A 26,763-nucleotide genomic window follows, 5' to 3' on the forward strand; every position below is an offset into this window, starting at 1 on the left:
GTGGACGCCTACAAAACGGCCATTTTGGAGACCCCAACTTCCGAATGGAATGGTTGCTTCAATGATTGGTTCCATCGTATGGAAAAATGTGTCAAATTTCGCGGAGAATACTTCGAAAAGCAATAAATACATTTTTAAATAGTAATGTTGTGTCACTTCGTTAATTCCCGAAATTTTCACTCGTGTACATATGTACATATATATCAACGGAGATTTTTTTCTGTAAGTAGTTTGACGTAGTAATTATGAGCACAGTAGATAAAGAATTTAAGGATTTTGTGATTATGAGAGACTTGACAATTAGAATATCTCAAGTATTTCGGTGGCATTTAATACTTATGTTTTTAACATCACTAGCGACTATTACAGTATTATATACGATTTAAATATAATATGGATGCATAAAGAAAATAAAAGAAGAAAAAAAAAAACGCCCAGGCGAAGACCAAAGAAACCTCTTTGTTAACGCCTTTGCCGTATCTGCGTGTCGTGTATAATCTATATTGAGCTAACTACTCTGTAATTTAAATATAGTCTATCTCATGAAATTTTTACGAGGGAACAATCCCCGCTTCTTTACCTACGTACTTCATTTATAACCAACTTTCTTGCTTCTTTACATACTTCATTTAATTTATCAAAAATACAAAACTAAACATTTCTAAACAAATTATCGTACAAATATAAAATAAAGTCTCGTATCAAAAAACAACGGGAAGTCGTCGTGGCCTAACGGATAAGACGTCCGGTGCATTCGTGTTGAGCGATGCGCCGGTGTTCGAATCTCAGGCGGGTACCAACTTTTCTAATGATTTCATTAGAAAAATTGGTACCCGCCTGAATCATTAGAAAAGTTGGTACCCGCCTGAGATTCGAACACCGGCGGATCGCTCAACGTACTCAACAAATGATTTCCACGGTGAAGGAATACCATCGTGTAATAAAAATCAAACCCGCAAAATTATAATTTGCGTAATTACTGGTGGGAGGCCCTCTTGTGAGTCCGCGCGGGTGGGTACCACCACTCTGCCTATTTCTGCCGTGAAGTAGTAATGCGTTTCAGTTTGAAGGGTGGGGCAGACGTTGTAACTATATTTGAGACCCTTAGAACTTATATCTTAAGGTGGGTGGCGCATTTACCTTGTGGATGTCTATGGGCTCCAGTTACCACTTAACACCAGGTGGGCTGTGAGCTCGTCCACCCACCTAAGCAATAAAAAAAAATTCATTGTATCATCAGATACACTGTTCTTCGCTCAAACGTTTGCTCGGTGTGAGAATCGAACCTACGTCCCTGTCCCTTGACCAGCAATCGGAGGCGCAGACTAATGCGTCACCAAGTGAGTCAATATTAGTCAGCTTAGGTCTACGTTCCGGGTTGGAGTTATTCCATTGTTTGCAGTACCGATCACAGGCCTTTGTAGGGATAATCTTTTTGCGTAACATGGTAAGTATGAGATATGATTCGTGAAGTTCAGCTAACTTGAGCTTTTGTTCTATTATTTCGTTTCGTAAGATGCATTGTCCGGGAAACGATTAAAATTTAATATTTATATCATTTTGGTATTCGAAACTCTAAATTTTGGTGTATTTTTTTTATAGTTAAAAAAATTAATCAAATTATATGTAGAGTCATGTTCGAAAATTGTTCGAGAATTGTTCGAAATGATACCGACATCTCGCTTTTACCATCGCACCGCCCGCCACCGGAGTAGAGTTCATCCATACTACCTGGAGCCAATGCGGTCATCCACAGTGCGTGTCCAGAGGTATTTTTTGCCACGTACTATCCGGCTATGGAATGAGCTCTATACTCCACGGTGTTTCCCGAGCGCTATGACATGTCCTTCTTCAAACGAGGCTTGTGGAGAGTATTAAACGGTAGGCAGCGGCTTGGCTCTGTCCCTGGCATCGCTGACGTCCATGAGCGACGGTAACCACTCACCATCCGGTGGGCCGTATGCTCGTCTGTCTATACGGCAAAAAAAAAGAAGTCAAAATCGGATGTAGTGAAATAAATCGTAGAGAATCGTAGCCACGGCGGTTGGCGGCGATTGGCCCAGACCGAATGACGTACATTAAACCTGCTCTAAGATTGGAATCGGTTGATATTTAATTCGATAATAATTGATAACTAATTCAATAAAGGTCTCAAAATTATTACCATCTCAGGCACAACAGCAAAAACGCCATGCAACTTTCAACTTTATTACAAGGCCGAAGAACGTAAATCCCATTTTAAATAGCGAATAGGCATTCGTTGGAGTATAATTATGTCCCGTTTTACGTAAGCTATGTCGGATCTCAATAATCTAAGTTTCACAATTTAACCCTTTCGCTACTATCGGTGACTATAGTCGCCGTTTTTACATGATGGGTGACAATGGTCACTTTTTTTTCTTCTACCTGTGCTTATATCCTTGAGAGGCTATCTCAGCTTTACCCTAGCATGTAGGTGAGCCCACGGAGTTCAAACCGGAAGTATTGCTAACAACTGGCCCTAGCAAGAGCAGTGCTTCGCAGAATCTACCATCGGATCGGAAGCGCGACCCACTGAGAAGATCCGGCGAGAAAATTAATGGGCTGTGTCTATGGGTTACAATAGTCATCGGGTGAGGACCAACACTTATACACGATGGGTGATGTGCGCACTTACAAGACGGAGCTCGAGCGAAACACTTTGCATTGAGGCCTGCCGTAAAAGCAAAAGGGTTAAGTTTAGATCGAATTTCGTTATTCCTTGTCTCGAAGACAAATTATTATTCTTAAGTCACGGTGTCCGTTGTGATCGGGCGATCGGCGATGTGCCGATGTTCAAATGCAAGGTACCAAGTTTTAATCTAATGCATAACGTACTTGATACATGTTGTTGTTGTTGTAGTCTTAGGGTACCCCGCTGGTACATAGGGCCCTCACAAGTTGTCTCCACTTTACCCTGTCTTCCGCTTGCTCCTTGACATCACTCCAGGTCACGTTGGCAGTCCTCATCTCACTCTCTATGGTGCGTCGCCAAGTGTGTACAGGGCGACCAGGTCTTTTCCTGCCAAGCGGTTGCCGCTCAAATGCGACTGCAGGTATTTGTAAATAAGTGCTTGAGGTCGATACTCCGCATATTCTGGCCAGTCACTATCTCTAATCTATAACCTTTGGATTAAATGTGACCAAAATCCCATCCCGCAAGACATTGCTCATCGGAAATGGCGTTGGATAGGACACACTTGATACATGTTCACGAATAACCTCCACGATGCGGAAATAGCATCGTCTAATAAAAATCAAAGCTTATTTGAGATAAGACGTCTTTGTAGCAAATGCGGGTAGATGCCATCTCCTATCTATATCTACCGTGAAACAAGCGTTCCGGTTCGAAGGGAGTGACGTACTGTTTATTGTACTAATTGAAGACTCAAACCTCATGTCTCAAGCTGGATGAGTAACATCAATGCCGATTCCCATTACGATGTCTATTATTGTCTATTTAAACGGCCGTCTGGTGTAGTTGTAAGTGACATGGTCACTACACAAGGGGGTCGCGGGTTCGAATCCCGCCAAGGGAAGATATTTGTATGATAAATATAAATGCCTTTCCAGGGTTATGGATGTATATTAAATATATGTATGTGTATAATAAAAATATTATATTTATTTCCGTTATCTGGTACCTGTAACACAAGTTCTTTACGAACTTAGCACGGGACCAGTTAACGTGGCGTGATTGTTAGTAAATATTTATATATATAATTATATTTATATTTATATTTATATTTATATTTATATTTATATTTATATTTATATTTATATTTATATTTATATTTATATTTATATTTATATTTATATTTATATTTATATTTATATTTATATTTATATTTATATTTATATTTATATTTATATTTATATTTATATTTATATTTATATTTATATTTATATTTATATTTATATTTATATTTATATTTATATTTATATTTATATTTATATTTATATTTATATTTATATTTATATTTATATTTATATTTATATTTATATTTATATTTATATTTATATTTATATTTATATTTATATTTAATTTATATTTATATTTATTTATATTTATATTTATATTTATATTTATATTTATATTTATATTTATATTTATATTATATTTATATTTATATTTATATTTATATTATATTTATATTTATATTTATATTTATATTTATATTTATATTTATATTATATTTATATTTATATTTATATTTATATTTATATTTATATTTATATTTATATTATATTTATATTTATATTTATATTTATATTTATATTTATATTTATATTTATATTTATATTTATATTTATATTTATATTTATATTTATATTTATATTTATATTTATATTTATATTTATATTTATATTTATATTTATATTTATATTTATATTTATATTTATATTTATATTTATATTTATATTTATATTTATATTTATATTTATATTTATATTTATATTTATATTTATATTTATATTTATATTTATATTTATATTTATATTTATATTTATATTTATATTTGACGGCGTTAACGATATTGCTGTTTAGCACGTGCAATAGGAGTGACTCACACAAGCCAGGTGCGCCGGCCGTGTCGTTCGACTCACAAACAACAGGTGCAACAGAAGTGACTCATAAATAAGCCAGCTGCGCCGGCCAGTATAAAAAGGCGGTACGTGCCTCGCAATGGACATTCGTTCGGCTGCGTTTGCCCGGTGCACTTACTATATCCTTGTTACGTTGTGTGATTCAGTGACTGTTGTACGTTCTGGTTAAGGTTGGACAAGTGTTAAAGTGAATTGTCAAGTTAACATATTGTTGATTAAATCAGAAACCAAAGGTGACTAAGTTTTACTTGGTGTTCAACAAGATAATATCTACCCTCAAGCTTACATCAGAAGTGGGATCAGGACTCTACTCTCACTGGCGTGACGTGTTTGAACATGTTCGAAGTACAGCAAAAAAAACATGATGCAGATCAGAATACTAGTAGTGGTACGCCACAAGAGCGTGAATGCAGCATACGTAAGTCGTGTAATAACGTCTCTGTTACCTCGATGGAAGATCTGAGCCACGAAGAAATCGTCACATCTTACGTTCTGGCTCATGTTGCCCAGTTTGACTGTCGACTTCATCACATGGCATTTACTAACGGAAATACAACACGTAACAAGCTGTTGCAAGAAATTAAGGCAAGTGCAAATCTCAAGTGAAACTTCGATCGCAATAATGGATCTGTCATGACGAGTGGGTAGTTCCGACACGAATCGTTTTTAAGCCAATGACTACTGCTAGAGTTACATGGCACTAGTACAGTAAACCAGGACATGAGACTGTGAATTGTCGCTGAAATTTTAGAATCTACTCGATTCAATACCAATAACACTACACGTTCGATGACTTCGGGCTCCAGCAAGCAAGCAAACAAGAGAGCAAGCAAGTTTCCGTGGGGAAGAAAAATTGACACATCTGAAGTCGTCGTGGCCTGTAAGATAAGACGTCCGGTGCGTTCGTGTCTGGCGATGCGGCGGTGTTCGGGTTCCGCTGGCGGATGCAGGTTTTCCGGTGAAGTGCGTGCTTGTGCGTGCTTGACATGTGTTCGCGGTTGGCTTCCTCAGTGTGGGAGTAACATCGTGTAAGAGAGGTGGAACCCGTAAAATTGTAGTTTGCGTGGTGGCTGGTAAGATTTGTTGCGGTAAGAAGTTTGCATGGTGGTAAAATGTCTTGTGAGTCTGCACAGGTAGCCGGAGGTGAGACTTCCGCGGTCGCGGCCCACCCAGTCCGCGAGAACCGGGCAGATCGCCTCGACGGTACGGAGGCCGGCCGACGGGTCCGCCAAACGACGAGACCACGCCTCCAGCACGGACTGCCGATATTGGAGCCCCCGCGCTCCGGCTGCACTTGCGCTAGGGCGCGCCGCCTCGTAGGAGACTGTGAGGTATCATTGAATAACTCTGACTGCGATCGCGCGCTGCCGGCGTCGCAGCGCGGCGACGTTCTCGTGGGTAAGGACGTGACACCAGACGGGTGCTCCGTATAGTGCCATCGACCGCACGGGTACCATCACCCTGCCTATTTCTGCCGTGAAGCAGTGGTGTATTTCGGTTTGAAGGGTGGGGCAGCGGTTGTAACTATACTGAGACCTTAGAACTTCTATCTCAAGGTGTGTGGTGCGTTTACGCTGTGGATGTCTATGGTAACCACTTAACACAAGGTGGGCTGTGAGCTCGTCCACACATTAATACGAAGAGCATAATCAAACGAAATTAGATACGAAGTTTAAAGGGCCGTTTAAAGTAGTTGAAGTATTGGATGGTGTCGATTTAATTTTGACTCTCACACATTCGCTTAAGGCTCGAGCTGCTACTTGCCTCGCAAAAATACAGCCTGGTAAGATATCCTGGCCTACTATTAAAGAGATGCTGACAAAATTATCTAATGATGCAAGACCACTTCGACCTGGTTATTAAATTTGAAATGGAAAGCAAAAAGGGACCAGCTGAAGCCGGTATCCGGCTATGGCAACGTATAAAGAAGATTCCCGACGCTAATGTGCCAGAACAAATAGCCACCGGATTTGTTATATCAATACTGTCGCAGTGTGATGAAAGAATCCGTCGGGAATTGAACTCTGTCGTTATTACCACAAAAAATCGTCTATTTCACACATTACGTGGCTTTACCCTCAAAAGAAAAAACGAAGATCCTGATAAAGAACCAAAACGCTCTCGAAGTTTTTTTCCGTGGAAGCTGCCATTTCTGCGGAAAACCTGGGCATCGTGCCGAAGGGTGTTGCGACAGATACTGCTCTCAAACTTTTTTCGATATTCCAGCAAAACCTGAACAACCTCCTCATCCGTGGGCGCCCGGCTCTCGCCTGCAAGTCAGCTGTTACGTGTGCGGTGATGCGAGTCATGTAGCTTCTGGGTGTTCCATGCGCTACAAGAAGAAAAACGACACTGCTCCAGGTGCTGTGGCAGGTGCAACCAGAGACGTCAACGTGTGTTCCAGAGCTTCAGTGTGTTACAGATAAGTGGTTTTGGCTTCCCCTTTATGTTCCATTCAGGGTCAGAATGTAGTCTTATAAAACAAAGTCATAGTAATTTATTCAATGGTAAGCGGTTTCATGAACAAGTCACTCTTTGATCTGAAAGTAACTTAGACCAATCATGATGGTAAGAGCACTTAGGGGATATTCAACTCGCCCTTAATAGTGCACGTTGTCGAGTAACAGGGTTTACTCCAATAGAATAGACGTTTGCCGTTCAGGGTAGTTCACTTGAAATATCTTAAAGTTTCAACAGAGTGATAATCCCTCTAGATTAGATCTTGATTTAGCACGGTCGAAGACCGGCGAAAACATAAAAAAAAGGGCACAAACAGAAGCTTGGTTTAGTCGAGGCAAAGCTAAAGTCAACCTCTTTTCCGCTGGGGATTTTGTTTTCGTAAGTTGACCGAAAATGTAAAGGTCCCTTCAACATTACTGCAGTTTTGGAAAACGATAGGTATAAATTGAGACATGTAAATAGTTCTAATAGAGTGTACAAATTTCCCCATGAAAACTTACGTGAAATACCTCGAGGTCCGTCAGGCCTACTAGAAATTTCTGAAAATTATAGTGACGATGACGTGACGGCTTACACAGATGGGTTAATTAATCTTGTTCATGAAACTGATCTTAATGATGACGACTCTATCACTGACAATAGAAGCGACATTTTTGTCCGCAAATAGCGATACAGCAAACATAGTCTGTGGGTAGTGATACAATGTCTGTAAGCTCAGGCACCTCAGGTGCAGGTGTTGGAAATGTAGAAAACGATGATCGGTCTCGCACTATTTCCGAAGAAAGTCCGTATAAATGTTCTAGTTTAAGAAATGTTTCAACAAATGCTACCGTACACGCAGAGTGAAAAAAAAAGAGAAAAAAAAAATGAAAAAAAGAAAGAAAAAAAAAAAAAAAAAGAATTGTAAGTCATTGAAGGGTGAATCCGGTCCAATGACTTGGCTAAAGGGATGTTAATCCGGACTAGCAAAAAAAAAAAATAATAAAAAAAAAATTTAGGTCGTTGAAGGGTGTATCCGGTCCAACGACTTGGCTAAAGGGATGTTGATCCGGACTAGCAAAGAAAAAAAAAGTGTGAAGTCATTGAAGGGTCTGTCCGGTCCAATGGCTTGGCTATAGGGATTTTCATCCGGACTAGCCACAACAATTAGCTACAGGGATTGCAATCCGGTCTAGCATTATCCGGTCCAGTTCGAAAAACTGAAGGGATAACAATTCCGATTTTAGTGAAAAGGGACATACTTACATTCCTGAAGAGTTTTAAATGAACTGGCCCAGGTATGTAAGCAGTCAGTATTTATAGCCAGTATAGGATTTTCTGAAGAATTATGCGAACCGAACCGTACTAGATTGATAATATCATAGACCACGTTTTAAGTTGCATCCGTTAATGTCAGGAACGAACACGTTTGTTGTTCACAGACATACCATAAGAATGCGCGCACGAGGACGAGCGCACGTCAGTATGGCCGTGACGGCGTTAACGATATTGCTGTTTAGCACGTGCAATAGGAGTGACTCACACAAGCCAGGTGCGCCGGCCGTGTCGTTCGACTCACAAACAACAGGTGCAACAGAAGTGACTCATAAATAAGCCAGCTGCGCCGGCCAGTATAAAAAGGCGGTACGTGCCTCGCAATGGACATTCGTTCGGCTGCGTTTGCCCGGTGCACTTACTATATCCTTGTTACGTTGTGTGATTCAGTGACTGTTGTACGTTCTGGTTAAGGTTGGACAAGTGTTAAAGTGAATTGTCAAGTTAACATATTGTTGATTAAATCAGAAACCAAAGGTGACTAAGTTTTACTTGGTGTTCAACAAGATAATATCTACCCTCAAGCTTACATATTTATTTATATTTATATTTATATTTATATTTATATTTATATTTATATTTATATTTATATTTATATTTATATTTATATTATTATCCTAAAACTACTTAACGTTAGATTTGCCGTGAGCTGTCTATACAATCATAAAACTAAGTTGGAATGAATCAAAGTTCTCTCTTTATAAAATGCCCGCATACAACATCTGATTGTGTGATATACACAAAACAATTTCAAAATATTTTGTGCTTGATTACAATGTTCACGGAGCTTGAACAGTAACCTGAACACAATATTATATGATGAAAGTTACGGGAAAACGTATAAAATGAGTTAACAAAGAAAATTTCTCAGTGCGAAAACTTATTAGAAACATTCTTAATTAATGTATTATGAATATTTGGAAGGGCGAACTCAATTATTCTATGAATATTCTAGATGATAGAAAGCAGTTTTTAGAAGGACAACATGACAGCGCTTAAAAGCTTTGAGATATTATTCGTCGTAGCTTAGACTAGTCGAATAAGATAATTAATATTTAATTGATATTCGAGCGATCAGAGTTACTAGGACGTGGTCTATAACAAAATAAGAATGATCTTTTTTTTTTCTACCTATGCTGATAGCCTTGAGAGGCTATTTCAGCTTCTCTTTAATGCGTAGGTGAGCTCACGGAGCTCAAACCGAAAGTGTTGCTAACACTGGCCCTAGCAAGAGCAGTGCTTCGCAGAATCTACCACCGGATCGGAAACGCGACCCACTGAGAAGATCCGGCGAGAAACTCAGTGGGCTGTATCTATGGGTTAATTTACTCGTCGAGCCCTTCGTCACACGCGTCGGCGAGGACGGTGACCGGTGCTTGAGGTACTTAAAAACACCGTTAATGAATCGGGAGGATTTCGTAATGACATGAAAAATCATCGAAATGGAGTACTGTAATTCGAATACTAACAATGTAAAGTTTAACAAATCCAAGAGAAGCACACGTGTTATATGTAATTATTTCCTCAATTCAAAGCGAGTCTGTGGTAAGAACAGTAAAATGTATGGAGAACATTATATTATTACGTTTAAAGTTTATTCGTATTTACACCGTTCAAATTTCCACACGATAGATTCAATGCGAGTTGTTTATAAGTCAGCAAGTTTATTCGAATCGAAGTCGGTATATCGATTTAGTGTGTTTGTTTCAAGTTTCGTTATAGAGAGTCCTGATGTATAGGTTTTTATAGACATCGAGTAGTGTGTAGATTGAATGTAGTAGATTCCTGGTGGTAGGACCTCTTGTTGGTCCGCACGGGTAGGTACCACCACCCCGCCTATTTCCGCCGTGAAGCAGTAATGCGGTTCGGTTCGAAGGGTGGGGGTAGCCGTTGTATCTATACTGAGACCTTAGAACTTATATCTCAAGGTTGGTGGGGTATTTACGTTGTAGATGTCAATGGTCTCCAGTAATCACTTAACACCAGATGGGCTGTGAGCTCGTCCACCCATATAAGCAATAAAAAAAACCCGGCAAACAACCTACGGCTTTTTTAAAATTGTATTTTCATTCAATTACGCGAGGTGAAAAAAGAATAATCGTTAATATTAATTCAATGATTTCACAAGTTCCATCATAATAATAATTATTTCTATTGATTATCTCTATATATTGTTTTCAGTCAAAAAGTGTTTTTTTATTAATGGTGAGTGGTTACTGTCGCTTATGGACGTCAGCAATGTCAGGGGCAGAGCCAAGCCGCTGCCTACCGTTTGATACTCTCCACAAGCCTCGTTTGAAGAAGGACATGTCATAGCGCTCGGGAAACACCGTGGAGGGGAGCTCATTCCATAGCCGGATGGTACGTGGCAAAAAATATCTCTGGAAACGCACTGTGGATGAAAGCAGTGGCTCCAGGTGGTATGGACGAACTCTACTACGGTGGCTGGCGGTGCAATAGTAAAAACGAGATGATGGTATCATCTCAAACAATTCCCCAAAGCACTATTATTTAGAGCAGAAGAAAAAAAATGAAATGAAACGATAAAATATACCCCCGTTTATCAATTTCACTTCACCCTTGAATAGGGTTGTGCATAACAAAAAAAAACAGACTATGTAAATTTATTTCCTCGTGGCTTAAAGGATAACACGTACGGTGCATTTGTATCTAGCGATGCATCGGTGTTCGAATCCGGCAGGCGGGTACCAATTTTTCTAATGAAATACGTACTTAACAAATGTTCATGATTGACTTCCACGGTGAAGGGATATCATCGTGTAATAAAAATCAAACCCGCAAAATTATAATTTGCGTAATTACTGGTGGTAGGACCTCTTGTGAGTCCGCACGGGTAGGTACCACCGCCCTGCCTATTTCTGCCGTGAAGCAGCAATGCGTTTCGGTTTGAAGGGTGGGGTAGCCGTTGTAACTATACTGAGATCTTAGAACTATATCTCAAGGTGGGTAGCGCGTTTACGTTGTTGATATCTATGGGCTCCAGTGACCACCTAACACCAGGTGGGCTGTGAGCTCGGCCACTCATATCAATAATATATATACGTATATTTTTACTAATGTATAATTACTTATTGTTTGCCCCTCTGTGCGGATAGGGTAGGGAGTCGCCACATTACCTTTTGATATTTATAATTGTTCCGTTTTATGAGTTCAATAGTCAAATTAAACGCAGCGAAGCTTTGCTGTGGTTTTGTCAGATATTAATTACTTTTCTATTTTAATCGAATTTTGCCAGCGATTTCAAAGGTTTCTCTTATTTTGCATGGATTTACCGATTAATTAAAATAAAATTGACTTAACCTAAGCATTACCTTAGCATTAACTATCTGTCAGTCATTAAGTCCTGTTAAAATAGGTGTTTCGGATTTCATACTTAACATTAATAACAAAAATAAAATGTCTAGAATACATATTATATGTACATTCATATGCAGTAAACAATAAGCAGCTCTTTTGATGTTATAAGCCTTATAATTTAATTTTATTTTTGTTCTTTTTTTTTTCCTACCTAAGCCTTGAGAGGCTATTTCAGCGTAACCGTGGCTAGTAGGTGAGCTCACGGGGCTCAAACCTGACGACGATGCTAACACGAACCCTAGCAAGAGCCGTGCTTCGCAGAATCTACCACCGGATCGGAAACGCGACCCACTGAGAAGATCCGGCGAGAAACTCAGTGGGCTGTGTCTGAGAGTTAATTTACTTGTCGAGCCCTTCGTCGCAAGCGACGGGTTCGACGAGAACAGTGAACGGTGCTTGAAGTACCTAAAAGCACCGTTAGTGGATCGGGAGGATCCGAGATGACGTGTTTTGGGCGACGTCGACTGCTTTCCATTCTGTCCGCAGGATCGGGAATGTAGTTACCGGCGGCCACGATGAGAGGGTTCTCGTGTCGTGCCGCTTTATCGAAGTGGTTTTTGTTCAATAAGTATTATAAAATATGTATATATACTTATTAAATAAAGGAACAAATAATGTTTATATGCCCAAGTGTGATAGTCTCCAAATTTTTAAAACAAAAAAGAAAAACAAATCTCTCCCATACATTTTTAATTATTCTTATTGTCTCTGTTAACTCAAATATAATATGTAGTTACTGTTTAAATTAGAAATAAAATAATCTATGCGAGAATAAGCCTTCGCTCCATTTTAATAGAGACTAAATCACTGTGCGTGGAGACTGAAGATATATTTTGCAGGCTTCGTTAAGAAGTTATTTGTTATAAAACTGAATAAAGAATTGGAATGTTTCTCTTAGCTTTCGGTTTGTTTTTGCTGTTAGTTGAAAACTGAGAGAGTATGCTAATGTGATCACTATGTTCAGACAGTACATTATTTACACACATCTGCTAGTAGCTTTGTAGAAGATAACTATAAAATACTGGAATACATTTTATAATCTCTGAATATGTCAAAATGACTGAAAGTTTTATAGTGCTTAATAAAATACTCAGTTAAGGAGTGGTTTTATCGTGTTTAATTTTTACTTACAAAGCCGTTATTGAAAAGAAACATACTTTAGTTAAAAAAAAGTCCTATATTTTTTGTATTTTTTTTGTTGCCCTTGTAGGCAGACGAGCATACGGCCCACCTGATGGTGAGTGGTTACAGTCGCCCATGGACGTCAGCAATGCAAGGGGCAGAGCCAGGCCGCTGCCTACCGCTTAATACTCTCCACAAGCCTCTTTTAAAGAAGGGGAAGAACAACTATATTAACAGTTCTGCCTTTTAAATCGAATTTCATGGTTAATTTAGCGGTAGAATTACGGATGGTGGTACATGCTAGTTCGGAGTTACAATACGCTCTGTCGGTAACTAAGAAAATGCAAAATATGTATATAATAATGTTCGTTTTATTGCGAGACAAATCCTGAAGCAAATAAAACTACGTACGTCAATGGAATATAAAAGAAACAAAGGTTGTAAATACTCGACCGAGTTTTTATGTCGAGTAGTTCGGAGTTTTAGCGAGGCTTTGAAAATTCTGTTCATATGCATGTTTCAAAATTTTCATCAGAGCCCTTACCGGAAATTTAAAAAACATCCCCGTTTAACACTAAAGATAACCCTTTTCCGGCAGTTATGAAGTCCGAGAGATGTCAACGGTACGCGACAGGGATGTACTGGCACTTATAATAGGGTACCTTTTTATTTTGTTAATATTCTGAATTGATAACTTCTTATGGGAGTGGAAGCCGCTACGTCACGTAACGCGTTACGGTGCCAGTTTATCTGGCTTCTCGTTCCCTCACGCATACGGCAGAGGTACTGCGAACGTGTGTGACACTTAACTATTTACATATACTTTTCAATATATGTTACAATTTTTTATTTTTTTTTATTGCTTATATGGGTGGACGAGCTCACCTGGTGTTAAGTCGTTACTGGAGCCCATAGACATTTACAACGTAAATGCGCCACCCACCTTGACATATAAGTTCTAAGGTCTCAGTATAGTTACAACGGCTGCCCCACCCTTCAAACCGAAACGCATTACTGCTTCACGGCAGAAATAGGCAGGGTGGTGGTATCTACCCATGCGGACTCACAAGAGATCCTACCACCAGTAAAGTTTTTCTTATATTATCTATATCATATCAATACACGCAGCGCAGGGCCGATCTTTGTGGCGAGGCTCGGGGGAGGCCTATGTCTAGCATTGGACGTCTGTGGGCTGATAGAATATCATATTAATATACATAAAATTTAATTAATAATAACCTAAGTTTTTCTCAAGTTCGATTTGAATATCAAATAGTTCAACTATCTTCTTCCTGCCTATGCTGATAGCCTTGAGAGGCAACTTTACTGGTGGTAGGACCTCTTGTGAGTCCGTGCGGGTAGGTATCACCCCCCTACCTGTTTCTCCCGTGAAGCAGTAATGCCTTTCGGTTTGAAGGGTGGAACATCCGTTGTAACTATACCGAGACCTTAGAACTTATATCTCAAGGTGGGTGGCGCTTTTACGCTGTAAGTCTCTATGAGCTCTAGTGACCACTTAACATCACTTGGGCTGTGGGCTCGTCCACACATCTAGGCTATAAAAAAATGCGGTGTACAAAGTTTTCTCGCGAGTTACTACAGATTCATTACAAAAATCATCACATTCAACACTTAAAGAATTGAACATATTGATGAGCTCACCCTGACTGAAATGGCAGTCCCGGCAAATCGCATTAAGGTGACTTAACAAAACTTAAATGAGAATAACTTCCGTCTCTATTACTCTATCTTTTTGTTTAGGAAGGTATTATTACTGGAGGCTCGGTGGCCTTTCAGGTAAAGCACCTTACACCGCCAAAATAGTTTAATTACTTTAAATGAATATTTGAACAAGAAGGATAATAGAACAGCCTTATATAGCCTTATATAGTTCATCAAATGATTAGCTTTTATGCTACTCAGTGAAGATTATTATTACTTACTGTTTACGTTACAGACATCAAATAATAATAATTGAAATCGATTTTGACTCAATAAAGTTGACCCCCCAAACTGCCTTCGTCCCTGTATTTTCGCAGGCGAGTTGTGAGAGCAGGGTCGTTTTTATCCCACTTTAATTGCGAATCAGAGGCGGCGACGTCTATCTTGATTTAGGTGCCGAAAGCTCTCGCAATGTATCTATTTTTAATTTCGGTTTTTCGCTCTCATGTAGCTGATAGGTATCTCTTGATGGAGACTCTCGCTTGAGCGAAAATAAATTTAACATTTTCTGCATAAAATTTAAAAAAAAAATATGTGTGGTGTCGTGGGACACCGGATAGGAACGAAGTTCCCAATTATAAAAATATTAATTTAAAGTTCTATTCGAGGTATGAAGAAAGAGAGAGAGAGAGAGACAGAGAGAGAGACAGAGAGAGAGACAGACAGACAGAGAAACATGTGACGCCGCACAGCTTACAATAGCTTACTATAGCAAAAAGTGTCTTGACAACTTTTCGTAAGAATTTATAGCAAAAAGTGTCGTGACAACTTTTCGTAAGAATTTTTTCCGTCTAGCCTCCTTTCACAACGCACGATAAGGAACTTCGTTCTAAAAGTGTCGTGACAACTTTTCGTAAGAATTTTTTCCGTCTAGCCCCCTTTCACAACGCGCGATAAGGAACTTCGTTCCAAAAGGAAAAAGATAGCTTTGGCTTTTTTTATAATTTAAACGACAGATACGAGATGCAATGTAAGAGAAGTGGAATTTTATGGTAAGCCAATAATAGATTTGCAAAAAAAATATTATACGATTTTCTCATTGACCTACTTTCTTTATGAGTTTTGGGTACATTGCATGTTAAGTTTAATTTACGCTAACCTAACCCAAAGGCACGCAACACCTGCAAGCAATGTAACACTCACAGAGGTGATAAAATACACGACGTAAGTATGTCGACTGGTAAATTATATCACATGTCCATTACTCTTTTCGACACGTGGGCGTGAATGCCCACTGATCTGCCGCTTCCGTCTAGTCCTTTCTCTAATATATTGTTCTAATGCAAAGTTTTGAATACATAGATTATCCTTTTAAATGGTCCAATATTACATTGGATAACCCTTCGTAGCCTTGAATTTAGGTAATTGAAATCCCTCGTTTGCAACTCGTATTTTCCACACCCTGTTCGCGTGTTTTCATAAGTTTGGTACAAGGCATGAACTGACGTCGACTAGTTAATATTTTGTTGAGAACAATTTTATTTTAAGTAATAATAAAAAAAATAAAAAAACAAGTGTGGCCCTCGGGGACTACCGCAGAAAAGCTATTGCATAGCATTTTTTATCAACTTATGCAATCATAATTAGCCAATAATAATTTAATATTAAAACAATAATAAAATAAGACCACGCTATATTTATAAACATTAACTGTCCCCTTCACACTCATGAGCTAGATCGCGCGAGAGAGCAGACTTTTCATGACGCGCCGCATGCAGTGCGACGTCCCATCACGCGCTTATTCACAAACACTACACAAGCGCAACGTGTGAATGTATTGAACGCGAGCTACATGGCAGGCGTAGTGGGGGGTGTGAGGTTTTATTTTCGTTACAGAATTTCTTGATTCGGTCGCCGTGTTCAAAGTCCGCGGTAAAAGCTATGCAATAGCTTAAAAATCTTAGGTATGTCGACATTCTATCGTAATAGATTACGAAATGGGATGTAAGTTCGAGACAAAAAATGGAGATGGAAGAAGATGAAGCTTAGAGACTTCGTAGCTCAATCGGGCTATTGGGGGTGACAATGGAAGAGAATGTTGTTATAGTAGAAATGAAAAGAGTGTTGATGGTCCAGATATCATTGGCCTTATGAGCTCAGAAAATACCTGAACAAGAGAGGTCTATTTGTTAAAGAGTAGAAACAGAGATATCTTAGTTATGAGATCCTTTCCGAGCCACTTATAATTGATTTGCGTTCAGGAAAACTCTTACATTTATCTATTGGGTTATATTAAAACTGAAAATAAATTCCGCTTACATTCTATGAATTGAACCGAGCGATTGTCGGTTTAAATATTTTATGTCGTCAAAGTAAATGGGTAGCCACACGACATGTACAATAATGCGCGGCGGATGTTGATTGCGGTATTTTTTGTTCATTTCCTCTTTTATTAATCATTTAATTTTGTCGTTTGTCGTATCATATTAAAAACCAGATAAATATAATTAACATACCAGCAAAAACCCTCTTCGAAAATGAAGCTTATGGGCACTGAAATATTTCAGATAGGCTGTTTTTTATTGCTTAGATGGGTGGACGAGCTCACAAAACACTACACCTTGTGTTAAGCGGTTAGTGCAGCCCATAGACATCTACAACGTAAATGTGCCACCCACCTTGAGATAAAAGTTCTAAGGTATCAAGTATAGTTATAACGGCTGCCCCACCCTTCACGGCAGAAATCAGGCGGGGTGGTGGTACCTACCGGTGCGGACTCAGAAGAGGTCCTACCAACAGTAATTACGCAAATTATAATTTTGCGGGTTTGATTTTTATTACACGATGTTATTCCTTCACCGTGGAAGTCAATTGTGAACATTTGTTGAGTACGTATTTCATTAGCAAAAATTGGTAACCGCCTAGGATTCGAACACCGGTGCATCGCTCAATACGAATGCACTGGACCTCTTATCCCTTAGGCCACGACGACTTCAAATTGAATTTTAATTGCAATAGAAAACTTTCAGATTGCAAAAGAGTGGAAGCGACCTGATGGCTAGACCAATCTGTAGAGACTTACAAAATTTCGTAATACTCTCACCATAAGTATCAAAATTAATTATATAAACAGAGAATATCCAAAGCAACGTGGTCACTAGACAATAGCAGACCAGGTAAATATATAGAAAAAAAAAACCTAATTAATTAGTTAACTTTCTATTGCAGTGTCTGGATGTTATTACAAGCAAACCGTCCTTTGGGAAATACCGAATTAAAAAGGCACCTCGTTATATTAATAAAATTACACTCGCGACACAAAACTTTTGCCTTTCGTCTGCGACGGTCGACTAATTGGTGAGTAACGTTTTTATTATGCTCAGTCAAAAACATTAAAGCCAATATTCTCATTGCATTTGTCGTTAGGTTTTAAAAAAAATACATCGCTTAGACGTGTCTAGTTTCGAACTTAAGACTGTGGCAACCGAGAGCCGCGCGCGAATTAGCGATCGAAAAACTAACAATGAAGTTAATTAAATTATGTTGAAAAATTTGGGACGATTTAATTTAAAACAACTTATACTAAAATTAATCGCAAAAAATGATGACAGATGGCAGCACTGGTGAAACAAATACGTTGGTAAAAAAGCATTTGTATTCAGTAGGTAAATCAATCCTATTGCTGTCGTGTTTCAAATCATCATGTCCTTAAGTTTGAAAAGCGTAACATTCTATTAACAATAATGAAGATTGCGACCTGTCATGTCTCAAGGTGTGACAGTCAATGGTTTCTAATATCCCTTTGTACCAGTGTGCTTAGTGCGAGTTTTTTAACATTCTCGATAGCGTAAAAGTTAACTCATTCTCGATAGCGTAAAAGTTAACTGAAATTAATAATAACTGAATAATCGTCTCGCCGGAACTATCATCCGCACCATCTGGATGGTTGGCGTTCCACTACAATGCGTTTTAAAAACAGTTTTCTGCCACGCACAGTAAATCTCTGGAATTCGTTGCCATCCGCGGTCTTCCTCAACAACTGCGACATTGGGTTATTCAAGAAAAGAGCATATTCTTACCTGAAGGGTAGGCAATGCACTGGCGTAAACGCTGGTGACCGTGGGCGGCGGTGAATCACTTACCATCAGGTGAACCGTCTTGCTCGTTTGCCTCTCGTTGTTATAAAAAAAAGTAAAAAATTGCCGCTAGGAGCGCTGTTCCAACATACAAATTTAAGTTAAATTTGACGCTATCGAGAACATTAAAAAGCTCGTAATAAGCACAGAGGTAAGTCTGTTCAGTTCATCTAACAAAATGAACTCAAAACGTGTATTAAACAAAGAAATAAAAATACATTTCTGAGAATATACGCCTTCTCAGAAATGTATTTTTATATCTTTGTACATAACATATAATATTTTCAAAGGCTTCGTTTGATCAAATATTTAATTATGTTCTGACTTCAACAAGAAGCACTCATGTTTACTTACATAAATTATTATTATTGACCTAGAAGCTTTTAAGTGTGCTTATAAGCGTAAGAGGTTCGTTTTTCAACAGTAATTCGATTACAAAAACACGCCAATTTCTTTTCATATTAATTTTCAAATAAAACCTCTGTTTCATTATATTTAACTTTAATTTCTAGAATGACGTCACAACTCATATATCACGTCACGACTACCACAATTTAAAAGATCATTTCACGAAATGTATTTTACGAAGCTTCAACTAAAATGAACCTTAATGCTTCATAAATTTAGGTTCGTTTTCTATCGCACAATAAAAATGCATTGTGAAACAAACATTTGTTTTCGCTATGACAATGATGTGTTGTCTAGATTTTATCAAAAACGGTTTGCAGTCATTAGTGAGAGGAGACGAGGGCTTAGGGTACCGTAAATTTAATATAAAACAAATTAAAAATAAATTTGAAGCTAACCCATACCTAATATAGAACTTTTGATAGTAATAACGAAATCTAGTTCTACTTTGTATCTATTTTAGGCTCTATTTCCAATAAATAATTCTATCTTCCTATCATTGGCGTTCTGTGTCTTATCCCAATGCTACATGCTATGTTCAATAATTTATGGATGCAGTGTATTTTTTTTTATATTCCAAATAAATAAACAACAAAGGCCATATCAGTTAAGTGATATTTATACTCTATGTGATTTTAGCACATCTTTAAAATTATTAATAATTTTATTACGAACAGTTTATTTTTCTTTCTTATTCTTAACAAAACAAAAAAAGAAGATACACTAACAATATTATATTAAATGAATTTAAATTGTAAGGGTTCGCTGATTATGGTTGAGTTTTAATTATTGGGCGAACGCTGGTATATTAAGAAAATAACGTTAAAATTCATAGTCAGAACCGTTTGATTCTGATCACCCTTTGCCCCACTTCAAAGCAAAACAGACGAAGTTTTGTCTCGTCAAGCTTTTGTGGGCAAAGAATAGGAATTCATCATTTTAACGTTTGAAAAGGATTCCCGGACATTAAAAACGTTTTCGTCACAAATCGGAATTACGGAATAAAGGAAATTCAACTTTCGAGTGTTCGATTTTAAGCACATTTCAGTTAATAATCTAGTTAAAATTTGACCTATCGACATGGGTAATGAGATTTGTTGAACCGAAAATTTTATGTTATCAAAATGAAAATCTTTGTCAATAAATTTTAATTTTATATAGGTATTCTTGTACAATAAACTGTTTCACTTAAATATATTGCTACTTTCTGTAGATTGGTTTCAAATAAATGGGTGATAAATTACGATTCCATAACACAATAGGTAACGGGATTAAAAAATAATAAATAAAAAAGGTAATGAAATTAATTAACATTTCTGTAACATTTTTTAAGTTTTATCGCGGGCCTTGAGCGCGGCGACCGAATCATGAAATTCCGTAACGAAAAAAACCTTACACCCCTCACTCCGCCTACCATGTAGCTCGCGTTCAACATATCGTCATGATCGTAGAATAATGTCGGATTTGAAAAAAATCCAAAATCCACTTTTTACCATATTTGGATAATAAATTGTCTAAATATTATTGCTACATTAAAAAAAAATTACATGTATTTTAGATTTCAAATTAAGCAGTCGGTATAATGACGGATTTGATAGACGCTCATAGTAAAATGACGCTTGTGCTTAATCGTCTCTGCACGACGCGCGCCCGGCCCTCCCACTCCCGACGTATCCACGCAACCGACATTGTTCCTCGAAGTTGCCCACGCGTTGTATTTAGATTCAATTTTTCTTAAACATTTACACTAGATTACCTCAGTTACCTTTTTATTAATTATTACGTATCTAGTCTTACGTACCGTGTTAAAAGGTGTGTCACAATGAAACCAGGACGATCAAAGCTTATGTTAAAACTGGTGGAAGAAAGAAGCAAAAATGCACAAATTACGAATTTTACTCATGAAGAGTGCACTGATGAGGAGGACTGTATACCAGGGACTCCAGGTAGGTTAATTAATTATGTATTAACTTTTGGTATTATTTAATTTTTGTATTAAAACCATATTTACTAAAGTAAATGAATAAAGTATCGGTTCTGACTATCTGTCGGTTTTCTACGGAAAATTAAAAATCATTTAAAAAATTTATTTACATAAAAAGAATGTTGAATATCGGATTATACATTATTCTGAAGAGTTTGTGTTATATTTAAAAAAAATTGAATTTTAAAATTGTATGTAACTATATTACATTTTTCTATGGATATAATAGTGACGGGTGATCACAACCGACGTTATTCAATGAACATGTTTTTTTAACTAATAGTCGTATCTGACCATCCGACTTTGTTCTTTGCACTAAATTCAGATCCAGCTTTATTCTACTTAAAAAAATGATTATTTGTATATATTTAATATATTTTTCTATAAAAAAATAATCCTATGTCAGTAATATTTTACCCGTATAAATAAAAAGAAGTAAATTGTTTTATTTCTGTACTTCCGAATCTCTTTGTTCTGAATCAATTTAAGGGTGTAAAACCTCACCTTAGGCGTAAACGTTAACTTGTGTTATTAAGAATTTATTTATTTTTTACATACTGATATGTTTTCAGAATGCCATTCACCTTTACCTCCAGGAGTACGCCATGCAATAGTAAAATGAACGACGTTTATGAGAATGTCTTTGCAGACGATGTACACCGAGCAAACGAAAGTATTACAGATGAAAATAGGAATCAAAACATACCATCCTCTACTTGTTTTCTTAGAGAAAATCACATTATAGTTGGATATCAAAATGCTTCCACACCAGATTTACTCTCGTCAGAAAATCAACATACCGTGTCCCTAAATATCAGCCCAGCTTTAAGCCCTTTAAATACCTCTATCTTGATATCAGATATATCACCTTTCCCACAACCGATTAACCGATTGCCATTACCAGCAAAAGGCCATGGCGAAGTCTGTAACGATTTTTGTTGTTGCACTCATGATGAAGCGGACTATAGCAACTGTCCTTTAATCAACACAGTTGTGTCCTCATGCCAGTCGTGTCCTCCAGTGCCTCGTATTCGATGTAGAGGTAAAAAACGAATCCTAAATTACGATGATTGAAAAGAAGTTACTAGAAAGCGCTTAAAAATGCCGGGAAACAAACTCCTCCAAAAAGGGCCTTTTTGTTCCTTCAAAAACTATGGGTGCCTACCCAGTACTTGCGCGTGTAAAAGTAAATGTTACACTATGTTGACCCTTGAAGAAAGACAGGGTGCATTTGATAAGTTTTGAGAATTAGGTGATTGTGAGAAACAATGGTTGTATGTTGCGAATTATACTACAAAACAGCAGAAGCAAAGGGGTCTTCAAAGAGCTTTAAAGCATAACCGTCAATTCACTAACAATTATTTTTTGCCAAAAGAATCATCAACAATAGAGGATTGTAAAATCATGTTTTTAAGTAAATATTCGATTAGCGAAAGGTTGGTTCGGACAGCTTGAGATAAGTATGACGGAAGTACTTTGATTGAAGAAGACATGAGGGGGAAACATAAAAATCATAATCGGATTGTTGACGATGAAATGGTAATGTGGGTTTGCACCCACGTTGAATCATTTGTACCAGTAGAGTCGCATTATAGAGCAGCGTCCAAATGGCTGTATTTAGGTGACTTCGGTGACTTCAGCATCGGTCGGATGTTCAATTTATACAAAGAATTGTCTGAACTCCAGCCTTAAAGAAAGCTTATGTAGGTCTAATTCCAATCAGTAATGATAAATATAACAATCTTATTAGTCTTTGCAATTCCTCAATAATACCCACGAAATATCATAAATTTTTCAGAAGTTTAACTCATGGACGTAATGTTACTGAAGCTGGTAATGAATCCGACTGAATAATTGTGCACTAGGGTTTTTTTTTATAATTTTAGTTATTTTATTGTTATTATTTTGATCTCTGAAGTTGTGATTGTTAAGATTTTTTTCATTTTAATAAATGTTTTTTTCTTTTCTTTATAATTAAATTCTATATAATGATTAGTATTAAAATTTTTAGGTTAGTAATTTACCAAGAAATCAGTAATCATATCCAAATAGAGTCAACATTATAGTCTGCTTAGTCTATATAGTAATAAAAGAATACCTACTATTGATAATAAATACTTAATTTAAGCATGTATATCATGTTGATTAAAAAAGAGTAAGACCAATTAGTCTGTGTTTTATTTAAGACATCCTAATCTGGTTACTTACTGACCACTTGCCGACCTATAATACTTACCTGCGGTTAAAATTTAAAATAATATAATATGACAAATAACATATCCGCCAAAATATTACTCTGTAAGTTAATAGAACATGATCGTAAAGTAACTTCCGTCATTCCTTCAACAGTAACTTTCCGAGGAACAATGTCGGATAATACTATGTGACTGTATCAACTCCAAAGTAAAATGAAGCATGTGATTTTTCTAGAAAACTGTGTAATTTTAAGTTATTATTTTTATTGTATTTTAAAACGAATCCTTTTGTTTGCTTGTATGCCAATTTTCATAATTACAGAATTTGAATCTAAAAAGTTATGACAAAAAATCTAACATGACTATTTGAAATGGCTGCCCTGTGAAGTTTAATATTTGTCAGATCCGTCACTATTCTACGACTATGACGATATTCACACGTTGCGCTTGTGTAGTGTTTGTGAATAAGCGCATGGCGTGACGTCACACTGCATGCGCATCATGAACAGTCTGCCCATCTCTCTCTCGCGCGGTCTAGCTTATGAGTGTGAAGGGGATTGTTAAGGTTTTGCTTTTATTAATGTTTAATATAGCGTGGTCTTGTTTTATTATTGTTTTAATATTAAATTATCATTGTCTAATTATGATTGCATAAGTTGATAAAAAATGCTATGCAATAGCTTTACCGCGGCAGTTCCCGAGTGCCACACGTTTTTTTTTTATAATTCTTATTTGTTATATTAAAGCCTATGTCCATTCAGCAGTGAATGTCTGTGGGCTGAAAAAGACACAGAAAGAAAGAGAGAGAGATATATTTAGAGTTTTAGCCAAGAGATTAATGCCCCTCACCGCTGGTTGTTTCCAGCGATAGGTTCGATTCTCACTTCGGACCAATTTCGAACAGATTTGTTTGTTCTGTGTCTGGGTGTATGATAAATATTTTAGAGTTTAAAACAAAAAAATGTAAATAGTTAATTATATTTATTAGCCTCCGCTTTTCGTAATTAGGGATGATAATGTCCAGTTTATATATCTGACCTGATTCACCACTTATATTTTGAAGTATTAGATAAATTTACTTTTGAAATTTTAAGAGTTTAGTATGTCAAGCTAAGGTCGCATGATGTCATATGTGGCTTGTCGTTGTGTATTACTGTATGATCTATGGTAAGCTGGTCCAATATTTTAGCCCTAAAAAACGTCACAAGCTATAAAGCTCTGTAAGCCCGCCCCTATTCGCGCAACGATTATGAAAAATGACTTTTCGTTACAAAGCTTATTATACTCTGGAGATGGTTCCATTGTTAAATTTAGTTAATGTATTTCGGTCTAATTATTTTTTTTTTTAAATATTAATTAAGTTTGCACCTTGTCCTAGAGAAAGTTATGAAATTTGCGATTTGCGATTAAAATGAGAATTTGGGTTATAGAAATAATCAAAAACACGTACCTTTGCTAATTACCGAGGAAATATTTCTTCTTCTTCTTCTTTGTTGTTTCCTTATTACTGAGGATTACGACCACACGCAAGCAAGTATTTTCATGAATATCGGTCCTCTGCGAGGGGTACCGCCTGTTGGATGCTGTCTCCAACTGTCCTCTTTACAGTCTCCGGTAATCTCGTTGATGGCAGGGCAGGGCTTTGGTTCGTTTCCCCTCCGCCTGACCCAGAATGAGAAACTTTTCGAGACTATGCTTTGGAGATCGTATGATATTGTTACGTCGGTAAGAGTAACACCATCTATCGTCGAATAGCCGAAACGAATATCAAAGGATCTAGTAAAATATAGAACGTTCGAGAAGTACAACGCCATATATTGTCAGATTGCGGAAACACTCATCGAAAATACTCGATTTGTGAGGAATGTTCTCGATAATTCTAGGGATGTCGTATCGACTATAAAAGCGCTGCAGATATGGCATGAAAGCAGTTAGTAATTGGAAATACTCGAAGCGAAACAGCGAACGGATCACCTGAAGCGAAGCGGAAGAAATGAATTAAGAATTTCAAAGTGCTTGTGAAGTGTTCAAAGTGTTCTAAGCGTTAATAACAGTTATAATATTTATTTCGGTAGAAGTTTTATTTATCCCGAACCCTGGCGCCTAAAAATATGTCCGAATGACCTGAGTGTTCGATCTTGTCAAATAATGGTAATATTGAAGTACTTCAAAACTAAACGCACTGATGTTGTTGCCTGGCTGTGATCCGAGTTTCGACGGATAGGTTCTATCGCAAAGCAGATATCATTATGAATGGTAGGACGATCGTTCGACTATACAATTGAGACTTTGATCTCATGTATCAAATTGCTGTTACTAATGTTGGGATGTCTCAAAGCTTTGATAACCGTGGTCGGAGTGTTACGACACTACCTGTGTATAGAGATTTTATCTTAGCCAGAGCAAAATAATAATAATAATATAAATTATACCGAAAGTGCCCCTTTATTTAAGTACATGAGAATAACTTTTTTTTATTGCCCTTGTAGGAAGACGAGCATATTATGGCCCACCTGACGGTGAACGGTTACCGTCGCCCATGGACGAGCAGTAGTGCCAGGGGCAGAACCAAGCCGCTGGCTACTGTATTCAGCTTCGAATAAATAAATACAAAAAAGCTGTATGAAAATCTGTAATTTACCAATTTTGTAGGATAGGCGGCGGCGACCGTTTCCGAGGTTTTCCCCCGAGAAGATCTTCCACTTATGTTTAGTTTATCTAACAAATACTAGAGGTTCGTTGGTTTAATGTGTTTCGAATCCAATGCACTGCTTCAGAGACTTATAGTCGCCGCTTTCCAGTAGTACTTAGTTGGTTTTTTTTATTGCCCTTGTGGCAGTTGAGCATACGGCCCACCTGATGGTGAGTGGTTACCGTCGCCCGTGGACGTCATCAATGCTAGGGGCAAAGCCAAGCCGCGGCCTACTTAGTACCAAGGAATGAAAATAACAAAGTATCGACTGAAGTACACGGTGTGGTGAAATCAAAACGATTTAAAGTAGGAAAACAAAACGGTCTCCCTTGTAGTAATTATGAATCGGGACAAAAATGTAATTCAATCTGGCGATCGAAAATGACAAAGCAAACTTAGAAAATAATGATGTTGATTTAGGATCCACAAACGGTTTTAAAGGGAGCGCAGACGAGCCTTTTCATTTGTAAGTTGTTTAGTTGAGTTCTATGACGTTTTGACTATTTGTAGTTATTCCCAATTATTAGTTAATATTATAGTTATTATTAATAATAATTGGGAATAACTCACACGCGGTCATCCGACCTCAATTTAGGATGGTACCCGTACAGGGAGTATTATGGGTACCATATTTATATACGTTTAAACTATACATATACTAGCTGACCCGGCAGACTTTGTAGTGTCTCAATCGAGAAATAAAAGAATTAAACTTTTGTATAAAATAAAGTTAAAACAAACTAAAGGAATCCGTCCGACGGGAGACACATCAAAGGGGAAACAAAA

The 26,763-nt window shown here is 37.3% G+C and overlaps 1 protein-coding gene across 1 annotated transcript; it reads left to right on the forward strand.

Annotated features, from left to right (window-relative positions):
- The first annotated feature begins 4,873 nt into the window (after window positions 1–4,873).
- Window positions 4,874–7,753, forward strand: LOC149502857 (uncharacterized). Its single transcript, XM_089728407.1, has 2 exons — window positions 4,874–6,024; window positions 6,853–7,753. The coding sequence occupies exons 1-2, from the start codon at window positions 5,739–5,741 to the stop codon at window positions 7,050–7,052; spliced, it is 486 nt and encodes a 161-aa protein (XP_089584533.1). The 5' UTR covers window positions 4,874–5,738; the 3' UTR covers window positions 7,053–7,753.
- Window positions 7,754–26,763: the final 19,010 nt, after the last annotated feature.

This window comes from Bombyx mandarina, chromosome 06, assembly GCF_030267445.1.
Source record: "Bombyx mandarina strain Sakado chromosome 06, ASM3026744v2".
NCBI lineage: Eukaryota > Metazoa > Arthropoda > Insecta > Lepidoptera > Bombycidae > Bombyx > Bombyx mandarina.

Bases quoted from the DNA above. Each gene is read 5' to 3' on its own strand.
- LOC149502857 (XM_089728407.1), top strand. From the start codon at position 5,739: ATGTCTTGTGAGTCTGCACAGGTAGCCGGAGGTGAGACTTCCGCGGTC. The intron at 6,025-6,852 runs GTAAGGACGTGA...TCGATATTCCAG, and splicing joins GCGCGGCGACGTTCTCGTGG to CAAAACCTGAACAACCTCCT.